The 20,829-nt window shown below is 38.3% G+C and overlaps 1 protein-coding gene across 1 annotated transcript in view; it reads right to left on the minus strand.

The window, feature by feature from the left end:
- LOC115059288 (ATP-binding cassette sub-family A member 1) overlaps positions 1 to 20,829 on the minus strand; it is a 125,975-nt gene that overhangs the window by 54,529 nt on the left and 50,617 nt on the right. Inside the window, exons 22-31 of the mRNA XM_029526947.1 lie at positions 18,765 to 18,973; positions 17,259 to 17,337; positions 15,167 to 15,360; positions 13,246 to 13,294; positions 12,409 to 12,507; positions 12,193 to 12,225; positions 11,411 to 11,550; positions 8,357 to 8,484; positions 4,828 to 4,926; positions 3,975 to 4,164 (exon numbers count right to left, since the gene is read on the minus strand). Coding sequence (XP_029382807.1) covers positions 3,975 to 4,164; positions 4,828 to 4,926; positions 8,357 to 8,484; positions 11,411 to 11,550; positions 12,193 to 12,225; positions 12,409 to 12,507; positions 13,246 to 13,294; positions 15,167 to 15,360; positions 17,259 to 17,337; positions 18,765 to 18,973 — 1,220 coding nt within the window. The remainder of the gene's footprint in view (positions 1 to 3,974; positions 4,165 to 4,827; positions 4,927 to 8,356; positions 8,485 to 11,410; positions 11,551 to 12,192; positions 12,226 to 12,408; positions 12,508 to 13,245; positions 13,295 to 15,166; positions 15,361 to 17,258; positions 17,338 to 18,764; positions 18,974 to 20,829) is intronic.

The following is a 20,829-nucleotide window of genomic DNA, read 5'->3' on the forward strand; positions in this document are numbered from 1 at the left end:
GCACACAATGTGCTCGGCTTCCGCTGGTGGTCTCTACCTCTGAGTTTTTTAATTAATAATATATGGCGATGGACCACAGCCTACGGGTAAGCAACACAATGCTGATCACAAATGCATGCTTCCAAGCACGTGGCTGAGCATGCACACGTAAAACAGCACTTGTGATGAGCAGCATGGCACTTTTTTTTTTTTTTATACATATCACATTGTTCCTCCGTGCTCAGCACAGACGAACCTCGACTCAATCAGCAAAAATAACACCACCACACTGTGTATCATCGTATGACAGCCGCATAACTTCACACAACATGCAGTATGCCTCCATCTCAAACTTTATTCAGTCCACTATATTTCAAATTGTAAACTATGTCTCCTGGTGGCCTGCAGTGAACGGCAGGGAGGCAAAGAAGAAGAGGTTGAGGAATGGAGTGAGTCAATAAAGTAGGCGAGAATGCTGGAGAAGAAGGGTCTTTTCACTAATGTAGAGGAAAATATATACTCGGGTAAACTGCTTTAGTTCAAAACTACACTATTTTAGCATCTTCCCAACACGTGAAGGCATTCATCCTCTAAGTGGTGTAAATCTTACAACATCTCAGATGATGAAAAAAAAAAAGGTTACAAAGCTCACAGATTTAGTGTCTTACAAAAACTGACTGATGTCTGTTCAATAAATAAAGCAGGGCACTGTGTAAAAAAATAAAATAAAATAAAAATAGGCAACGAGCAAAGAAAAGTGATGGTGAACAGCATGCGTGTTGCATATAAATGTTCTAATCTCCTCACTAGTCTTCTGCTAAATTCTCCTCTTCAAGACACTTCTCATCCCAATCTGAAAGTTCCTTTATCCACCAGTGATCGTGTTGCATGATAATAACTCAATGTCCTCAAGGTTGTTTCCATGCTAAATGGGAGTCCATTTAACATCCCTATACAGGATCTCCATTGGAATTAAATAAAATGCTGTGAAAAGAGGAGAAATGATGCAAGTGAATGTAACAGGATGCAGGCGTGAATTGGCCTTTTTAAATGGTGTTTTTATTAAGACTCAAAGTACTAGTCACTTAGAGCGTGGCACAAGAAAGTGAACATCCAGTAGAGTGGAAAAGTAGGAGCAACTCATACAATAAGAAAAAGATTGAGGCTAAGGAGCATCTAGAACTTTAAAAAAAAAAAAAAAGAGTATGGTTGTTTTAACTCGAAGCAGGTGAGAAGGAGGAAAAGAGATAAATAAAGAAGTGCTTGAAAGCAAGACCTTGATGACCTGGCAGGGTGCCAGGGAAGATGCAACGATATAAGCAGCACCTCACCAGATAAGGGATTCGTTGACAGTGCTGTCACAAGCTTGGATCAAACCTCTGGGAAAGGAAAAGGTTACACAAAGGGCACTTTCACTTGTTTGACTGTCTTGACAATCATCCCATAACATGATACCTGGACAGTTGCCTTTAAAGTAGCCCTGAATGGCTTTGTCACAGGAAGGAGCACACAGCAAGACTCACACATGTTCAACGAGGCATTACAGATCCATGGCGGGTGTGAAATGGGACATTACAAAATATGGCACTGTATATAAGAGAAGCAGAGGGAATTGGGAAGAAAATAAAGGCGTGACAGATGAGCCGAGCAGTTTCATTCTGAGTCATTTTATGTCCTGCTTGTTTGAAGTCACTGGCTGTGTCAATCCATTCATTCATTCGTCTTCTGCTGCTTATCCACTTCCAGATTGTGGGGGTGAAACACCCAGAAAGGCCTGAGGTCTGGGAACTGAACCCCCAACCTTCTTGTTTTGGGGCAGCAGCACTAACCACTATGACATCTTATTTTCTATTCTTGGATTACAAAGTCAGTAAAATATTGAATGGGGAAAAAAAACTACAGCAATTAAGAGACAAGATCGTTGTGGATATATCCGTATTTTCTTTTTTGGCACATAATATATCTATTTAATGCTCCCCAAAGAGCTGAGCAGAAAGAAGCGTAGCAACTTCATAACTGCCTTGCAAACTGAACTTAGAATGACTGTTTAAACTTTCATTGCTTGTATGAGCAAGACTTGTCAGGCATTTTTGAGCCCCGCCAGTCTTCTTTATTTCATTCATCCCAATTCCATAGTCTTATTCGTATTATTGTTGTTGCTGTTTTTGTTATTAATTGCTTGAATTAATCATAGTTTATTGGGAAATTGGATTTTCAACTTGGTTCTGCCGTGTTGTTTGCTTAACGCAAATGAAAACTGATGCAATGAGGCTGAAATCTATAGCACCTCTGTACAGAGTAAATTAAAGAATATGAATATATTATTCTTTTTTTAATGTTTGTTTTGTTGCATATGTGCTGGTGCAACCAAGTTACACTGTCTAAATGATTAACCAAATGTGACAAAGTTATACTGGGTTTATCATTTAAATAGATGATGTACGGCACATTTCAGATCTGCAGCGATAATATTCAAATAAATATACTCACATACCAAAATCATTTAACATTTAATGAAGAACTTATGTCAACAGAGGGATGTAAGTACACACAGAACATGGAGGGGGAAGGGAAAAAACTTCCATCACCTCGTCTGTGTGAGCTATCATTTAAATTGAATTTTGACTGCAGTTTGAGGGTTCTTGAAAGGATGAAGAGAAATGCTATTGCTATCAATAAATTGGAAAGAAATCTGTTAGGATTTAGAAACTGCTGCCAAATGACAGCTTATCTGGTGTGCTATTGAATGAACAGAAACCTGTCCAACTTGCACCGTGACCATCCATGCTTGCCTGTGGCACTTTCCAAAGCTACCACCAGTATCTGCGGCAGGTCTTGCAAGACAATCCAACACATATCACTTGTCTGTATAGAAATGAAGTCAACGTGCTGCGGCTACATTTATGAATTCCTGTGCTCCTTTTCTCACTCTATTTGGGGTAAACGTCCACAAACAGATCCTCAACCATCATCCAAGAGGAAGAAAGGATTGTCAGATTTGATTAAGGCAAGTAAAGAGGCACTGAAATTCAAATCTTATAAAAATTGAAGTGGCAACTTCTAATCTTTCTCTCCTAAACTAAATTTCTCAAACCATTCAGCTCCACTTCAGACTGTCTGTATTGTGACTTTTTCAGTCATGCATCAGGTCTGGATCAGCCCTGTTCAAGCCAAACCAGGCAACAATTACCTTCCTGCATGTGGCCATGTATATAAAGCAATGGCCAGTTAAGGGTTGATATCAGCTTATGTGTGATGAGAGACACAAACTTCTTACAATTTCTGCTGTTAGCTGAAATGCCTGTACTGCTGGAATTCAATGTCCTGAAGATGATCAGGAGAGGATGCTACAGGGTAAAAGATCGGTATGCACCAAAAACAGTAAAAAAGAGACAATATATCTATATTTTAATTGATTTTTTTGCTGGTGAGAAGAACGAGCTGAATCACTGGCAAAGGCTAATCCTGTGTATTTTCAGCAGAATCAATTTTGGTCCTGCTTTCATGCATGCACACTGGTTCACAATAGGGATGCAGCATAAAAGGCTGATTTACATTTTGCAATCCAGTGCAAATTCCTTGTTAGTAAGTACTTTACATTTTCAAATCAAAATGATGCTGACTAGGCCATTCAGACTGTAAGCCAAAAGCTTCCATGATAAGCATTTTTATTGTACTGTTCTGTCACTGATATAAATATATATATATATATATATATATATATATTTTTTTTTTTATCATTATCATTATTTTACATTTGGGCAATTCTACAGCCTTCCAACAGTTTATCCCTCTGTGACACACATTCAGTGAGTTTACAGATCTGCAAATAGCTCGACAGCCAGCCTGGAACAGCAATCCTGGTTCAGACAGGGTTTCCCTTTCTTACTCAAGGGACTCCAGACAGACTCTGACACGGCTGGTGCTCTTAATTTAACGGCACCTCCAAGTACTACAGGTACACTAACTTCCCACCAGAAGACATTAAGACTAACCTGAGGGGGAGGGAGCCCTCCGGCCCCGGGTGGACAGTCAGGTAATATGATTGTCCTTTTAGGTGTGCTGCACTGACAGGAAGGGGAGGGGTTAGACATGCTCCAGTTCCCGTTGAGGAAGATGTCGGCAACTGATTGATCCACAGATGGAGTGACCCATTCAGATCCAGTGGGGGAACATGGTAAGTTCCTGCAGGAGAGTGAAGGAAATATTTCATATGCAACAACCAATTCCTTCCACCCACATTCATCATCATATTCATAATATTCTTTCTTAACAATTCTAACTGTAAAAAGTAAAAAAAAAAAAAAAAAAACAGTTTTAATTATCAGTGTATGACAGATATTTTTACTCACTTAGTAAATCTAATGAAGACTGTTTAATAATATGTCTTAGTGAAAAGATGTGTTTTCGTTTGAACAACATTCTTTCACAACATTTATGATGGACAAGTATTTGTGAAATGCATGTACCCCACGATCAGTGATTCCATTTTATTCTTGGGTTTCAATATGGCATCCATTATTCATCTTATTCTGATCACCATGATCTGGAGATTGTGTGAAAAGCTAATAATTTATTGATCAAATTTGCCCTTAGAAATTGGCTTCCCAATTCATGCAGAGTTGCTCTCATTTCCAATGCTCTGATTAGTTGGCTCTCTTCATATTAGCGACTTGTTCTGTTTCCACGTCAGGATTTCTTGAAGCAGACAGACACATGTACCGCACATGTGCACAATTGAGTGACTGATAGCCACTCATGCATAGCATAGAATGTTTAACTATTAAAAAGCATCACATGGCACGGACTATTATACTTAGCTGGTTTGTTGTTTGCGCTGGCACTTACGGTAAAGGGCTTCCATCCATACAGCGGGTCCCAAAGCCTGGGTTGTTCACCAAGGTTTCCACCACCTGAGACACCTGCACATTTCCTGGCCCATCGTTGCTGCATATTTTGAGGATATAATTAATTTAAGTATCCATTTGCAAACATGAGTTATATATCCCAGCTGGCACTCATCTCTTTAATCAATAATTATTACTCAAAGTATCTGTCAGGAAGTCGCATAAGTAAAAGAAAAAGAGAAAACTTGGATCAGGGCCTCAAAACATGAGGTTAATGGTGACATTAAAAAGTAACTTTCTCTGGCATATTAAAAGTGGAGCCACAGCGATTTCTTCAAGGACTGTGTAAATTAAGCTTTAACACAAGATAAAAGCTGGGCTGATTTACAGCAGAATTATCAGGCATTCAAAATATAAATATCTATTAGCTTGGTGGTCGTGGTGACCACATGAGATTGCCTGGCATAGCAATAACAACTCAAAGAGTTCCAATCTTTTTCAATCATGGCAACCAGCATATTCTGAAAATGCTTTTTCTTTGAAACCACACATCTCTGGGTATGTAATTTCAATTAAGAACTGTTGAAATCATCATCAAGTGACTTTCTTGGAGTCAATGGTGTCACGTTATAATTGAATGGCCCTGAAAAATCAGTGACTGACACTGCTAGTGAGTAGAATGCAGTGCCTCTACTGAATCAGCTCATCTGAGCGAAAAAATCTCTGTAATCTGCCGTTTCTTTGGATTTAAACTAAATATCACAACTGGTGAGGACTTTACAAGTCTTCTTATCTATCTTCCTTCACAACTGATGAAGAACTCACAAATTGTCTAATCTGTCTTCCACAATGGCAAAATGCAGGAGTTTAGGCAGTCATTAATCTTAACATAACTTGACTTCCAAGAAGGCCTGAGAGGAAACAAGTAAATTTAACTCAGGGATCGGATGTGGTGCATTTCAAGTAAATACTCAATAGTAATACTGCATGACTGTGGAGTTAGCTTAACCAACAGTGAAAGAAAAATCATTTCAGTTAGCAACAATTTTATTTGGTTTAAGAGTCAAAACATGAATTCCTGAAACACCACTGACTGTAAAAAACCAACAAGTGGCGTGGTGTGTACTTTTACTCTATGGCTGGAGCGTAGCCCTGCCCTGAGGTGTATTGTTGTGCAAGCACGGACTGATATGAGCCCGTTTAACGTTCTGTATACAGTACACACTCTTTCATCATCACCTGATCATCCTGTATATATGTAACCCCCGAGTTTAAGTTAAACAATCTTCTCTTTCCGATGTCCTCCTCATTACTAACCACACACACTCTGCCCTTTATCTCATGGGTGTTGTGGGAGTTAAATACAGTGAAAAATACAGTGTTTCATATAGGCGATCACAATGGCTCTCTGCCAACAGTGGCCACAGCCCAGCCAACCTTTTGGATTAATACAGTGTTCATTGTCTCATTTAGAGGCATCGTCATGAAGGTCATGCAGTCATTTCCTTGGCCACCAGTGAGTGCAATTCAAGTGGCCTGATTGTAAAAATGGATTATGTGCAGCCATCTGTTTTGCAATTAACAATGGCTGGGTTACCACGTTATTCAAGATAATAAAACTAGTGAATAGTTCCAAAGGGAAGACTTGTGCATATACTCAGGAAGAGTGGAACTAATGAACAGATCACCTAGTCAAAGTGAGAGAATTTGGACGGTAACAGAACAAATTCAAATGGCGGCTACATTATAATGTGAGAATATAAAGGAGATTAAACCAAATAGCATGTTCTTGATCCATTATTCTGATATTTTATTATGTTATAAAAAAAAAAAGCTAATTCAACTTAAAGTGAAAATATGAAGGGAATATTGCCATAGTTACATTCTACACTAGTGAGCAAAGTTCAAAGCCCCTTGAATTTCTAAATCAGATCAATCATTATCTGTAATCACCCTACGCTAAAATGGATCATTGGCATTTATGAGGTATATAGTACAACAATGCTCCTCTTAATGGACTGGATGGACAAAAATGGCTGAAAAGGCACACAACTTTTAATTACACAGTCATCACCAGGTATGGTGCTTTAAAGTCACTCAAGAGAGGACAGTATTCAGTAATTGGCCAAAAGGAATGCCATAAAAACTAAGAACCCTCCAGTTTGAAAATGTATCACACAAGAATAACTTCCAAGGAAACTGAATGAGTCGTTCATGTTTTGCATACAAGGTCATGTGACTAAGTCTACTGTTACAAATTTTTCTTATTGAATTATTGTTCCACTCAAGTTAAACTTTTTTTTTCTAGCTGCGACTTGAGGGTGGGGAAAAAGAGCCATCACAACTGAAGGTAACAGCGCCAGTGTCCTCGATGAGATGCATGTTGATGTCTGATTTGTGTTGGTAAACATCTGTGATGGAGGTAGTTGCAGAGCAACCTCAATCATACTGATCAATGCTGTGAAAATGCTGTGATTCTAACTAAACAGATACATTCAATTATAAACTAAAAAATAAAAACTAATATATATTTATGTAAATAAATAAGAATGAGTACCGCTTTGCCTAAGAGCTAAGATTCTATCTTAAACCAATTTTGTGCGAAACTTGTCTTCTGGCAATTTTAGAGCTAGTTGTTGTCAAGGGAAATAAAACCTGCAAGTCCAATGAGCAGCTGCAGCTTCATGTCACATGAAAGCCAGTGTCAAGATTAGTTTTACAGTTTGTTCCAGCAATTCTGGTGATAGATGCAGAGATAAACTATGTTGCAGAAACATGCAGCTGTACACATCTGGTGTCTACCAAGCCATTTAGTTAAAACAGGCAAAATCACCTTTTGTAACTTTTAATTTAAGCGTCATATAGTACATGCACACACAGAGCAACATGTCCGTCTTATTTGCTTATTAATGAGAGCTATACTTGGTAAGGAGAGATTTTTATTATTTTTTTTTTGCATACATCTTCTACAGTCAGCCAAGTTTGTTGTCAGTGGGTGTTGAAGTCCACCACTGCTCTGCCTTCTCACAGATTATGTCTGTGATTCTCAATGACAGAAGATCAAGCTGCAGCCAAGGAAAGGACAGTGTCCAGATGGATGAGCTCAGCAATAGAAAAATCTCTTGGCAATCAAACACCATGACCAGCATGGTGACAACTTTTTCCCTTCGATTTTCTGTCACTGAAGTGACAAACTTTCTTGTAGGGTTTGAAATTTATTGTTCACTTAGTAATGACTACACATAATTTCAAATTATTCTCATCCTCCCCTTTCTGACAGCAGCAGAGATATTATTGTTTCCAGGTAATACCAACAAGCAGAGAATTTAACAACAAAAAGCTTTAACCTGGGTTTGAGCTTAAAACAGTAAGTATTGCCCAATATCATTCATCATCAGGATAGATAATACACTGAAATGATCACATTGTTTTACTGAGCATTGAAATCTGAATTTAAGACATGTTCTGAATAAAACAGTTAATTCCCCAGACGTGACATCTCATTGTACTTGTTATTGTCACATGCTTACCTGTAAAATGTAGTCTGAGGAAGACCATACATCCAGGGCTGCAGCTCCAGACTGGGGTATTCAGTGAAAGGTGGGACAATGAGTGCGAAGATCAGAGCGAGGCACACAAATGCAGCGGGCAAGACCACCTGGAAGGGCGGTAATATGTTTTAAGTGCATATTTGTCTATATAATCTAAAATCTAGAAAGAACTTCATGGACCTATATTTTAATATTGAAGACAAGTTGTAATCTTTTTATGGCCCGTGTAGTAGTACAACACAATGATTAGGATCGGGAGTGTTGCAGTTATCGCAGGTCTCATTGAAATTAAAAAAAACAAAACAAAACAAAACACTTTGTGGTCTGCCGGTGATACAGATGCATGTTTACCTGTGTAAAGCATGAAAGGACAAGATTCGGTGCGCAATCAATTTCATCACTCCCCTCACTGTCATTATGTGCTACAAAATGACTGATGCAATCAATAATAAAGCAGGACCACTGCGAAAATGTGTGCCCATTAATATGCTCCCCACCAACTTGTTTGGGCTCTTCTGCATGCTTTATGAGTTTGATTAAACACTTCCAACACTGCCACCACCATCTGGCCACTCAGATATAATTAGTTTCTTGCTATTCTCTTGTCTTTTGTGTTAGTTTTTTTTTTTTCAAGCAGTGTCACTTCTCTTACCCGCCATCACCAAATCCTCTTTTTTGTGTTATGCAATTCTTTTTTCAATTCATTCTTAGAGCTGCCAAAAAGGTCGGTGTGAAAAATGCAAGATATCTTTAATGTTTAATCACTTGTAGGTTGGAACACACCCTGCAGCTAAGGAGAGGTTTGCGTACACTTGATTAATTGCAGGCATTGCAATTTGCCAGGCCAAAGCAAGATGCTATAATTGAAAATACTAAATGTACTGCATGGCCATGGAAATGTGCTTGGAAGAAAGATAACGGGTAGCAATGAGAGTGAAAAGCTTAATGACAAGCTGAATTAGGAAAAAACTATTCTTTTTTTTTTTTCTCTTTTGCTGCACACAAACACTCTCTCTCTCTCTCTCAACAGTAATTGCAGGTGACAGCTGGTACTTCTTCCATCGAGAGAGATCTGCAAAAAAACAGGGAGAATTCATTATGCTCCCAAAGCCAAAGCACTCCCATGAACAATGCATGAGTTTATGGTGCTCTCAAGTTTAGAAGGGGATTAAAAAAAAAAAAAAAAAAGAGGATGGGATTAAATGCAAAACGGGTATAAACTAACAAAAAACTAAATACGATTAGGATGAGTTTCACTTTCTGCAAATTCAAGCACCTCATTAGTTTGGGTTGTTTCCTCAACAAACATTTCTATCTTTCCCATCGCGTTTGTAAATAATAGGTTTATTGCTGCACCTTGTGTTAAAGTGGATAATAACATCTCCTTGAATATTTTTACTGAAGTGTTAATGTGTTTTTCATTTACACAGCATTCACACAAAGTATTTAAAAAAAGTCTGTAAAATTTTTATCTCAAAGAGACACATTTTATTCATAATAAACAAAAATAATAAAATAAGTTAGGTATAGGAAGCATTTCATGAACCATGACAGAGTGACAATTAAAAAACACCACACGTGTTCCAAATTACAGATTGTACATTATCTGCTGTTTTACAAAAAGGTTTCTGGTGCTTGACTGAGATTTTGTAATAAGTTCAGTGCAAACCCTTCAACACAGCCGTGACCACATAACCAATGGCTGCTTCTCCCTGATTCTGACATTGCCAAGGCTCTCCTGTCCCCAACTTTCATCCCCATAAATCACTCCTTTTGTGCCACACGCCATAATCTCTTTTATATTCCCCTAACTTCCTGTATTCGAGGAGATTACCTTCCAGCACAATCATATCTGCTGACAATGGAAGCTGTTGACATGATGGGGGGGTGGGGGTGGGAACCTTTAGCCAAATGAATAAAGAGGAAGAGGTAGGAGGTGCGCTCTTGTACATACACACTAACACCCTTATCCTTCCATTCTGCTCTGCGTCGCAGCTAAAGAGGGACATCCAAGATTGACAATGACTAATGGAGACTGGTACTGCAGCAAATTACAAGAACAACTCATACATGTCACAAAGGTGAAACATTACACTCTCCTTTCTTTCTCTCCCAGTCACATACACACACAAGGATGGACTGGCTGAGCTGCAGTTCACTCATTTTCAGTTACCATTATTTGAGCACCATGGCAGCTGTCAAAACTGATGGTATTACATGGCATTTATGTACACTGTGACTCCAGGTAGGAGGTGGAATGCATGAGTCAACGCAATTCAGAACACACTTTTCCAAACTTCGCGGAGGAAAACTATTTAACTTCCTTGATGTTGATACTTTCTGAAACTGGTTTTGACTTGTTTGAAATACATGTTTATTGCATCTGGCGTTTGAGATTGTTTTTCGAAGGAACAAAATAATATAGACGTACATGTAATGGGCTAATAGCAGTCCGTCATCTCTGTAATTGTTATGCGATCACTTTTAATTTGTGGGTAATGAAAACACATGATTAGCACATAGTAAAAGGAATGAAAACCTAATTGTGGTTGTCACCTTGCCTTTCTGGTGCCAATCACAGGAATCAGGTGAAAGGGATGTTACTAAGTAAAAACACCCTACTGTGATAACTGGATACCCAAAAGGGTGTGAGACACACGGGTGTATTCACACTTTTAGCAACAGCAGCGCATGACTGAATGTCAAAGTAGAGAGGTTGTGACTAAAAAATTTCTGTCCACAAAAAGTGCTTGACTGAAAGAGTAAACACATTTCAGCTGGCTTCAACCTCCTTTGGCTCATCCTGCCTTCTGTGTCGATTTCTTTTCAAGCAAAATTCCCCAACTACTGACTGTATCAAGATAGATTAAATGACTTTTCCCTACAGATTTAAAATGAGCTTACTCCATCACATATGTCATTAACTGATTATGAAAGCCAACATGTATTTCATACAATCCTACCTTGATCCTCCCAAGCACCCCTTCTTGAACAACCCTCAAATTTTTCAATATGACAGACTGCAGCCATTACCTGGGCAACGAGTCCCTTGCGGCTCCTCCGTGCGTGGTGAAAGCGTTTGATAAAGAGAGCCAGGAACTGCCTCCTGATCAGCTTCCACCCAGTGATGACCGTGGATGCCCTCCCACTGACACAGGTGTTCCTCTTTAAGTCTGGAATGGACATTAACCAAGTGTGCTATTTATCATATATGCATATGTAAAAGCCTTGCTGGGCATGCTTTCTAGTAAAGCTAATGGGCTCAAATCAAATAAGTGTTAAGCCTGCCAGTTGTACCTGCTGATTCCTCAGTGGACCAACTTTTTCCTAAGCATAACATGGATTCGGATATATTATTTGGGCATGACTAAGTAGTAAAACAAGGGCTCAGTAGATGCTTTGGATTTATGCCTCACCCTCCAATAATACGGTACTGTAACAGAGTAAAAAGAGTTATATTTTCACAGTAGTTAGTAAGATTATGGAATATGTTATGGTTGAAAAACCATTTTGAAATCATGAAAGACAATGTATGAAAGTGAATTTCATTCATCCAGTCATAACTGAAAAGGTGAAATGACAGGTTAGATAAAAATGTTATGGATTGGCTGGAAAGTCTGTTTGAAAATGACTGATTCTGAATACAGAGCTCTTGTTTATGCCCTCTTTTCAAAACGGCTACTGAGGCGAAACATTCAAATTATGCATTATCCAAATCCAAAGTGTAAGAAGTTAATCACTGAAGAATAAATGGTGTGCAGAAAATGTGACATTTGCTTGTATATGAGTCTGTTGAGGAGAAACACAGGACCTACCTTCCACTTTACTCGTGAACTTCTCCTTTATTTCTGCATGAAAAACAAGAGGGAAATGGGACTTAAGCAGCAATAACAGTTCATTTTCTAAATGTGTACTTGAAATACAGTAAAATGAATCCACACATTTTGATCACTTGATCAATCCTACATTTCTAAACACATATTTTTAAATATTACATTGAGCCTCCCAGTATGATAAATTTGAAAACATGCCAGTTTTTCCAGAGTCGCGTCCTGATGCACTGGCGAAACTGTTGCGCTTGGATTCACGGGAGTTTCTCCTGCAGTCTCTCACCAACAGCTCCTCTGTTGCTGTGGGAATACAAATAAGGTATGATGTTTTGGCTTGACCCAATTTATGGTTATAAATAACAATAAGAATAGCTACTTGCCCTTTATACTCCTAAGACATTGCATGTAAATGTACAAGCCCAGGTGTTTTCGGAGAAGGGGGAAAAAAAAAAACGGATTTCTGACATAAAGTGAAAAGTGAAGTTACTTTGTGATAGATACACACAAACATGCCAGAAATGGGAATATTAAACATTTATTTGCTGAGGTCAATCACTGAGCAATAACAGTTAGAAAAACAATGCAATTCTATACAAGTATGTGCCGGCAGAGGGGCTGACAAAATAACACAAACTCTCAAGAAAAATGACTTTAACTGAATGTCACTGTTGCAAATATTGCAAACACTATTGCAATAGAGGATCAACCAAAGACAGTGTGATATAACGGCATCATTGCCAAATGTTGAAGGTGACACAGAAGTGCCTTGTGTGTCAGCTAGACACTGCCTCAAAAGAAAAGCCAATCATATAACTTCAGTGGAAAGATGCAAAGGGAACATTTTGGAATACATTAAAACTTCATTAACTGTGTGAACAATGCAAGCACATTTGTAGTTCAGACAAAAATATGTTCATGTTTAGAGAACGAATATAACGTTTTGCTGCCTTGATGCGACTTCACATAAATGTATTGGGGTTTTTTTTGTGTGTGTGAGATTAAGTTGCTCAGTTTTTCCTAAAGGACGGGCCACCTTACTTTGTATTTCTGTGTCCACTCCAGTATCTTCTGCCACCTTCAGAAATATCTGTGAAAACAAATAGTTTGTAAGTATCCTATTTTCCAACAGTTATATGTTTCCCATCACCTTGCAAGCATTCACACAGAATTAATGCAAAAAAAAAGTTATTCAGACTGCTATTGTGGCTCCAGTTTGACCTAACCACTTAATGCAAGTGTACACAGTTCTGATGCAGATCATCAAGTCGAGGCGAGTTCCTGCCCAGAATCAGACCAGGGTTGTGCATCCTCAGGGAGTAAAATCGCTTGAATACCTGCCAGTCTGCCTCTTTAAGAGAAGTGCCCTCATTGACTTCATTTATTAATTCAGGCAATATGTCAAAATAAATAAATCTCCCCATTTGTTTTTTCTTTTTTCATTCTGCTGTGTGTTGAGCTCTGTTTCAACATCTTCCCTTGAAAATGTTTCACTTAAGGGAGAGAGCAGAGTGTATAATTACTTCATTCAGGATAACATAAAAATGGAATGACTGACATCACTTTACTCAGGAACAGAAATATTGTAGAAATTTCCTTTACCAAGACCATATGACCAACCTCAATGATACAGTCCTTACTTATAGTGAATCATAATAAGGGCCACAGTGTGGTTGTACTTCAAAAGAAAACATAGATGGCTGAAACAACCTTGTTGTGTCTCAGTTTTAGACACTCAAAAGGAATTATTCACATTGCCTGCAGGCCAAGAGTGTCTGATTCATGGCTGAACAGCATTTTCAGTTTTATTATCCAAAACTCGTCTGCAGGCCAGACACTGCATGAGTAATTGCTTAGCCAAAAAAAACTACGTATGTGTAAACAAAATTACCGATGCTATTTGTTAATGCAGAATGAGGAGATAGTTTATGCTTAGAGGCGAATATACACACTACCAGTCAAAGGTTTGGACACATGTTCTCATTCGAATGAACAGGAAAGTGTGTCCAAACTTTTGACTGGTAGTGTGCATTTTACAAATCAGGTAAAATCTCTAACTACAAGTAAAATGGCATTGTGTTTTGTTACCCCATTGCAAAATCAGGTAGTTAATTTAAGTTTGAATGGTAAAGCTTTAGGTATTTGGAGAATTCACCTCCCTTTTCTGATTGAAGATGTCACTGTGAAAACTATATATTTCTAAGTCTATAACCTTTCATGAGCTTGAAAAAGTTATTGAATGGTTTTGCAACAATGTGTTGTTTTTTTTGTTTTGTTTTGTTTTTGGGGGGGGGGTTTAGCTACAGGTTAACACAGATACTTTTTTCTACATCCCTTCATGGTAAACTAAATCCTTCACTTTGGAATTCTTTCTGTATCAAAGTTGTACATGAGGTTCTTTTGTTTATCATGGTAAACAAGAACAGAAAATATGACACAAACAAGATGCAAAACGCTGAAGTGTACAGACGCATAACATGACATTTATATATGACTAAAAGAAAGTGTGTAAAAATGTGGCGAAACGAAAATCTTTTCATCAAAATTTGTTTCATCAGTGATGTCTGCTTTCTGAAGTAGACAATGACATGCTGGAAATTGTAACTGCACGGCCAGGTTATCCCTAAAATGTAAAATTTCCTATCCCAGACAACCATTCCAATGGATGGTACACTTAGTGATGGACTTGAAACTGTGAAGCAAAAATGTGAAATGTCTTCTTTGCAGACTCTGTGAGGCAGACAAAAGAGGAAGGAGGAAGATAAAAAAAAACAAGCAAAAAAACCCCCAAAAAACAGCATGTCATCAAGTGAAATTACAGCAATGAGAAAAGGCAAAGAAGAGAAGTAAAAACAAGGCTAACTTCAAATGCACATTCTTATGTTCTGTTGTAAGTGGGCAATATCTCTATGTGGTCATGTTTCTATCTCTAGTAAGGTTGTCAATCCCACGCTCACTGTACCTCCTCCAGTGTGGTGTCAGAGATGCCGTAGCTGGTCAGGCCGAGGTCAGCCATAGCCAGGTCCAGTTCTTGGAAGAGCAGCGCAAAGGTCCCATCTTTGGCCCCACCATAGGGCAGTATGTAGTTGATCTCCTGACCGATGCTCTCCAAGAAGACCGCCTCAGGGACATGGCGCTGAACAAGCTGATCCACGGCTGTCAAATCTGTCAGACAAATTGCCACAAAAGAACTCACAACAAAACGGATTGTATGATTGCAAGCAAATGCACAAAGTACTCTTTTAGAAAAATATCCATTTTGCTACTTTTATCAAATTGATCATTTTAAACAAAGTTTGTTTTGTTATGAGTGAGATGAAAGCGCGAGTTCAAGCGTAACTACATAAAAATGACAATATTGACTCAAAAAACCCAATAATGGCACAATGCAATAACAGAGAAACTTTCCATTTCCATTTCATAGCATTTGGGATGACAACATGCATGATCTTCTGACCTTCAAATATACAAAAAAAAAATAAAAAAATAAATAAATAAATCAGAACATAATACTCCTGCCTGATCCGTTCTGAAGCTGGGTCTTAGTGAGAAACAATCACGACAGAGTTGCAAAATTCATTGCATCCGTTATTGATCCAGGACTTCTTATACATAATTACAGCAGCTTAACCACCAACGGCTTGGTGCTTTATGAAGAAGTAAATGGATCTGCTTCACACATCAGGCTGAATTATTTCTGAAAATGTTTGTGCGGTTGTTTCCGTACACTGTTCTGTGATAATAAAGAAAAATATGCTGTCACTTATGAATGTGATTGCTCTCATGACATTTTCTGGCCTGTATGGAAGGAACAAGCAGTTTTATTTAGATGTATTTTCCATGCATAATATCCTGGAGCACCTGAGAGATTTCTTCTAATGGTGAGCTTGTTTGTTTATACAATCAAGGCCAAAAGTGATCAAAACAACTCAAATAAGCAGTATCATGCGTTTTCAGCAGGCAATATTTCTGCTGTTATGATTCTAGTCATAAAACAAAAGCAAAATGTTAATTGCCCTAACCGTTTACTTAAATCACTCTACTAAGTGAATAATCATCTGATTTAGACTTGTCAGTTTTGGAGTGGTGATTTAATTTCCTCAGTTTCGTAAACAAGAGGATGTCAAATGAGATAAAGTTCATAAAAATGCCAGTGTTATATCAGGAAATTGTCTAAAATGTGTAATTAAAGATTCAATAATACAAGCTTTGAAAAACTGATGTGATTTGACGCTCTCACAAATAATTACTTGTTTTAATATAAGTTTTTTTTGTATATTCTGGAGTAATTCTTACGAGAGAATCAAATTAGTTGGATTGTGCATTTAGCTGAAAGAAACCTCATGTACCCTCAAACATGATCCTAAAAACATGTCTCCAATGCCACAAATACCTATCTGTTTACCAAGTTTATCAAGTTTCCAGAGACTTTTGGATTGAATTTGAAAGCTGAAGCCTGTTGCTATTAATTATGAAAGTGAATGCTCGGCATCGACACTGCTATGAAGACACACCAAACTCTGGAAGAGTGGGTAAAAGTCACTTGAGACTGAATCTCAAATGGATGTCACATCAGCTGTCAATGAGCAGAGCTGGGGAGCAAGCTCAACTAACAAGAGGACACGAAGCGGTAACACTGTCTACAGAAAGAAAAACACTGCTATGGAGGAGCTAAGATCATCCTTCATTTGTCATCATCTGAGACATGATGTTCGATACACCATATTAGGTTGAAATGTCCATTATGTTCTGTATTGTCTCCCAGCTTTTCTGCACTCAGAAAGCTACCCTAAGCCTCCTCCTATTACAGGAATGCTATACTACTTTTCCAAACTGTGTCTAACACTGTACTAGTTATAACATTTCAGCAACATGTCCTGTACAATTGAGCTGAGTCACCTATATTTATGTGTGCTGTGATGACAACATTTCTCATTTTTTTCTGGATTTAATATTCACATACTTTTGTTGATCAAATGCAATTTGTATCAATTACTTTCATCTATAACCTGAATATGTAAGGTGTTGACTCAAAGTGAGCAATAAGTCCCTACCAGACGGTTGCTCAGAGTTGTTCCAGCTTTGGCTGCCGATTCCATCGTCTGGGCTGTCCCTCGAAGGACAATCTTTCTCCTGTTAATCAGAATTGGATTAGAAAGGCTTTATCATTCTTACCACTTAGAATGATGAACACTTCCTGTCTTGCATTAATCAAATAACAGATGCAATCCCCAAATTTCTGTTTAATTAAACAAAGCTGTGTGTATGCGCACACAGGGAATGATTTCAACCAGTAATGGAAGCTGCAGTCTCAAAGACAATACCGAGGAGGGAAGATGATGTTTTACTTTCAGCAAAGTTTAAATAACCCTTTCTGCATTTTAAAAGAACTTTGTGGCTTTTTAAAAAATGACTAGGACACTGAAATGAGATCAGGAGTCAGGCTTTGTCCAGCCTCTTTTTCTTGTTATATCGACACTTGCACTGAATTACAAAGTTGTCATCTAGGAAAGTGGGTACGTCTCTACCTTGTGTTTGCATTAAGTGTTTGCATGTTTATTTATTTATTTCAAACAAATGACTCTCTTCACCTCAAAGAGTCTGCAGACTAATGGTAATTGCTCTAGCCCTGCTGGCATCAGTGCATCTTGTTCATTTGCTCCTATTGATTAAAACTAAGTGTGCGAGGCACCATTGGCGAGCAAAAGCGAGAATCACCCCTCTCCCTTGTGACAATTAGTATCATCCAGCACGTAGGCCTTTGCCAATTCTCATGCTGGGAGAGACTAAACACAGATCATTACAGGGGGAGGGTGGCAAGAGCGAATGAGAGCACTCAGGAAAGTCAGAGGGAGTCATGTTCAATAATAGACTAGATAGAAGTTTCTGTTGTGTCGTCAGCTAAAGCTCTCTTTATGATACATGAAATCCAAAAAGATTAATGCTCAATTCAGCTGATTGATGAGAATTTATCTTAATGAGGACAAAAAGAGGGGGAACTGCGTGGCAACACTTGGGTGCCAATCACTAAATCTGTGTTGATCTGAAGATGCTTTAATGTGTCATAATAATCTTCATTTTTCAAATTAATTTTATCCCAAAATGTTGTCTTTTGAATAAAAAAAAAAAGAATCTAGGAAGACAGATTATTTCATTCGTCTCTTTAGCATGATAAGTAAAATGATGTGGTTTGTCCTCGTCCAACCATCATGTGGTTGAGATCGGTCCATATAATGCCCCGGTTTTAGATCCCTGCGTTCATCCCTGCGTTCATAATAGTCAAAACAATGGCAGCACCCAACTGTAACCACGCCTGTTTGCATTACATATGCTTTAAGCAGTTTGAATCTTTTTTTTCTTTTTGAAAGCCAATGTGATTCATATATAGATTTATATCTGTGACACGACATGCATAGAACTTTCAATAATAGTCAAAAAAAGCACAAAAAAAAAAAAACAGCAATAACAACATGATATGCCTAAATTCTAAATATCACAAGCATAACAAAAGTTCAAACTGTCATCAGTGCAGAAAAACAACATGCACTGTCTGTTTGTACCTCTGTGGCCTGGCTCTGTATAATACCCTGACGCGTCATCTTTTCAGTCCCGTTTCGAACCAGAGTGAGGTAGTAACCCCTGCCAAAACATTTCTTAAGGAACAGCGAGGAGCCACAACAGCGCATCTTGCCATTGGAGATGATGGCAATGCGATCACCGAGGATGTCCGCCTCATCCATGTGATGTGTGGACAAAATGATGGTGCGTCCTGAAGAGAAGCAGAGAGAGGAATTCAATTCATGTCAACTGAATGTTGATAAGAGTGCAAGCTTGAGGTCAGAAGGAGTGTCGGGTTGGCCACTCTTTTCTGCAAAATACACAGTGAATAAAGTGGTTATAAAAAAAAAAAAATTAATTTATTTTTTTTTTATGTGAAGGTGCAAATTGGAAATTAAAAAAAGAATCCAACAAGATATTTCCCTCTTTTTAGACCTTGTTTGACACAACAAATGTCATTATGAAAAGGAAGCCTGAGGAAAAACAGATACCACAGATCAAAATACTTTTTAAATCAAGTCAATATCACAATAATGCTCTGGCTGGTAGTTACTTTTCACCTCACCCTGTTTGCTGGCCATGCTAATTCACGGGGCAACAAACTGAACTCCAAAAGATTTTGTGGCTCTGAGTATGGGACAAAATGAAAATTTGGATAAAGCCCACCCAAAGCCTACCCTCCAGAGTTTTTTGAGACCTTTTATCTCAGCGCTGTGTTTGAGAGTACCAAACTGAGCCCGACTGCACTGACAGCTACACCTTGTATAGCGAGGTTATTCACAGGTGTTCTGATTCCTTCATATCATGCTGTATCGGATAACACATATTAATTATCACTTACCCCAGAAATCATAAAAAGGGCTAGATCTGTAATGAAGTCACAGCATGGACATTCCTCTGCAGCTGACATGACAGCAGTATCACAGAGTGGTGGGGAACTTTTGATCCCATCATGTTCTAAAGCTGAACCCAATACATTGATCATTAAGTGACAAAAAAAAGGACCTACTTAGATGTGAGTTACTTTGAAAAAGGTAAGTAATTCAAAAAAATAAAACATTAACAATAACTGATATAATTACAATAATCATTATTATTGTCAATAATGTGAAAAGTGTACGATCACCTGAAACGGAGTTGATTAAAGAATCAGGTTTTCATTAGCTTAGAGTGAGCCCTTTCATATCAACATACAGTAGGGGGCAGGTTCCCTACAATGCTGCCTTGCCATGTTTAATGAGCAGCAAAAAGGCCTCTCACATTCTCACTACACCACAGTAGGTCTCTCGTGCTTGGAAAGGGAGAAATGAAAAGGATTTCATTAGTTGCAATATGTAACTTCACCTTTCAACGTCACGTCATCCAACATCCTGGGCTTTAAACAACAACAAAATCCGCAGACAGAATTGCAGCTTGATTTTGATCCATGTAAGCAACGTGGATTGGTAAACGTCAGTGCTTACATCTGTATCTGTTGGTGAACTTTCAGGCACAGATCTTGTCAGTCATTGAATGTGATTGCCGTGGCATTTAATACAGCTAGTATGGCAAAAGGATAAATCATGATGGCTCTGATCCCTAATTCTAATCCTAATTCACCTCTTTGGGTGACATTTGTGGTTAGGAATGTAATATCTCAACAGCTATTGGGGAGACATGCATGCTCCCCTCAGCATGAACTTTGGCAATTCTTTGTATTCATCCTCAAGTGACTTTATCAGGAAAAAAATAACATGTTTATTCAATTCAGTGCTCTAATTGCAAGTTCCGTCAGGCACATTTACACACTGACTTTCTAAGACATCATTTTGAAGAGCAAACAGCAGATTGCAGTGTCTCCCAACAAAGACGGCAAGTGTGTCATTTCAAATATATTAAAGTCAAGGCTTCATAGGCGATACACACACTAGCTGACTGGTTGGCTCTTTCACTCTTTCTACACTAAATAGGTTGGTGTTTATTGCAAGAGGTGAAGTGCTTTGCTGAGCACTGCAACCTTTGTTGCAGTGAGTTGGTTAAATCTGTATCATCACAGGTCATATTATCCGAGGGGACGAGGACACACTC

This window comes from Echeneis naucrates, chromosome 18 (genome assembly GCF_900963305.1).
Source record: "Echeneis naucrates chromosome 18, fEcheNa1.1, whole genome shotgun sequence".
NCBI classification, from domain to species: domain Eukaryota; kingdom Metazoa; phylum Chordata; class Actinopteri; order Carangiformes; family Echeneidae; genus Echeneis; species Echeneis naucrates.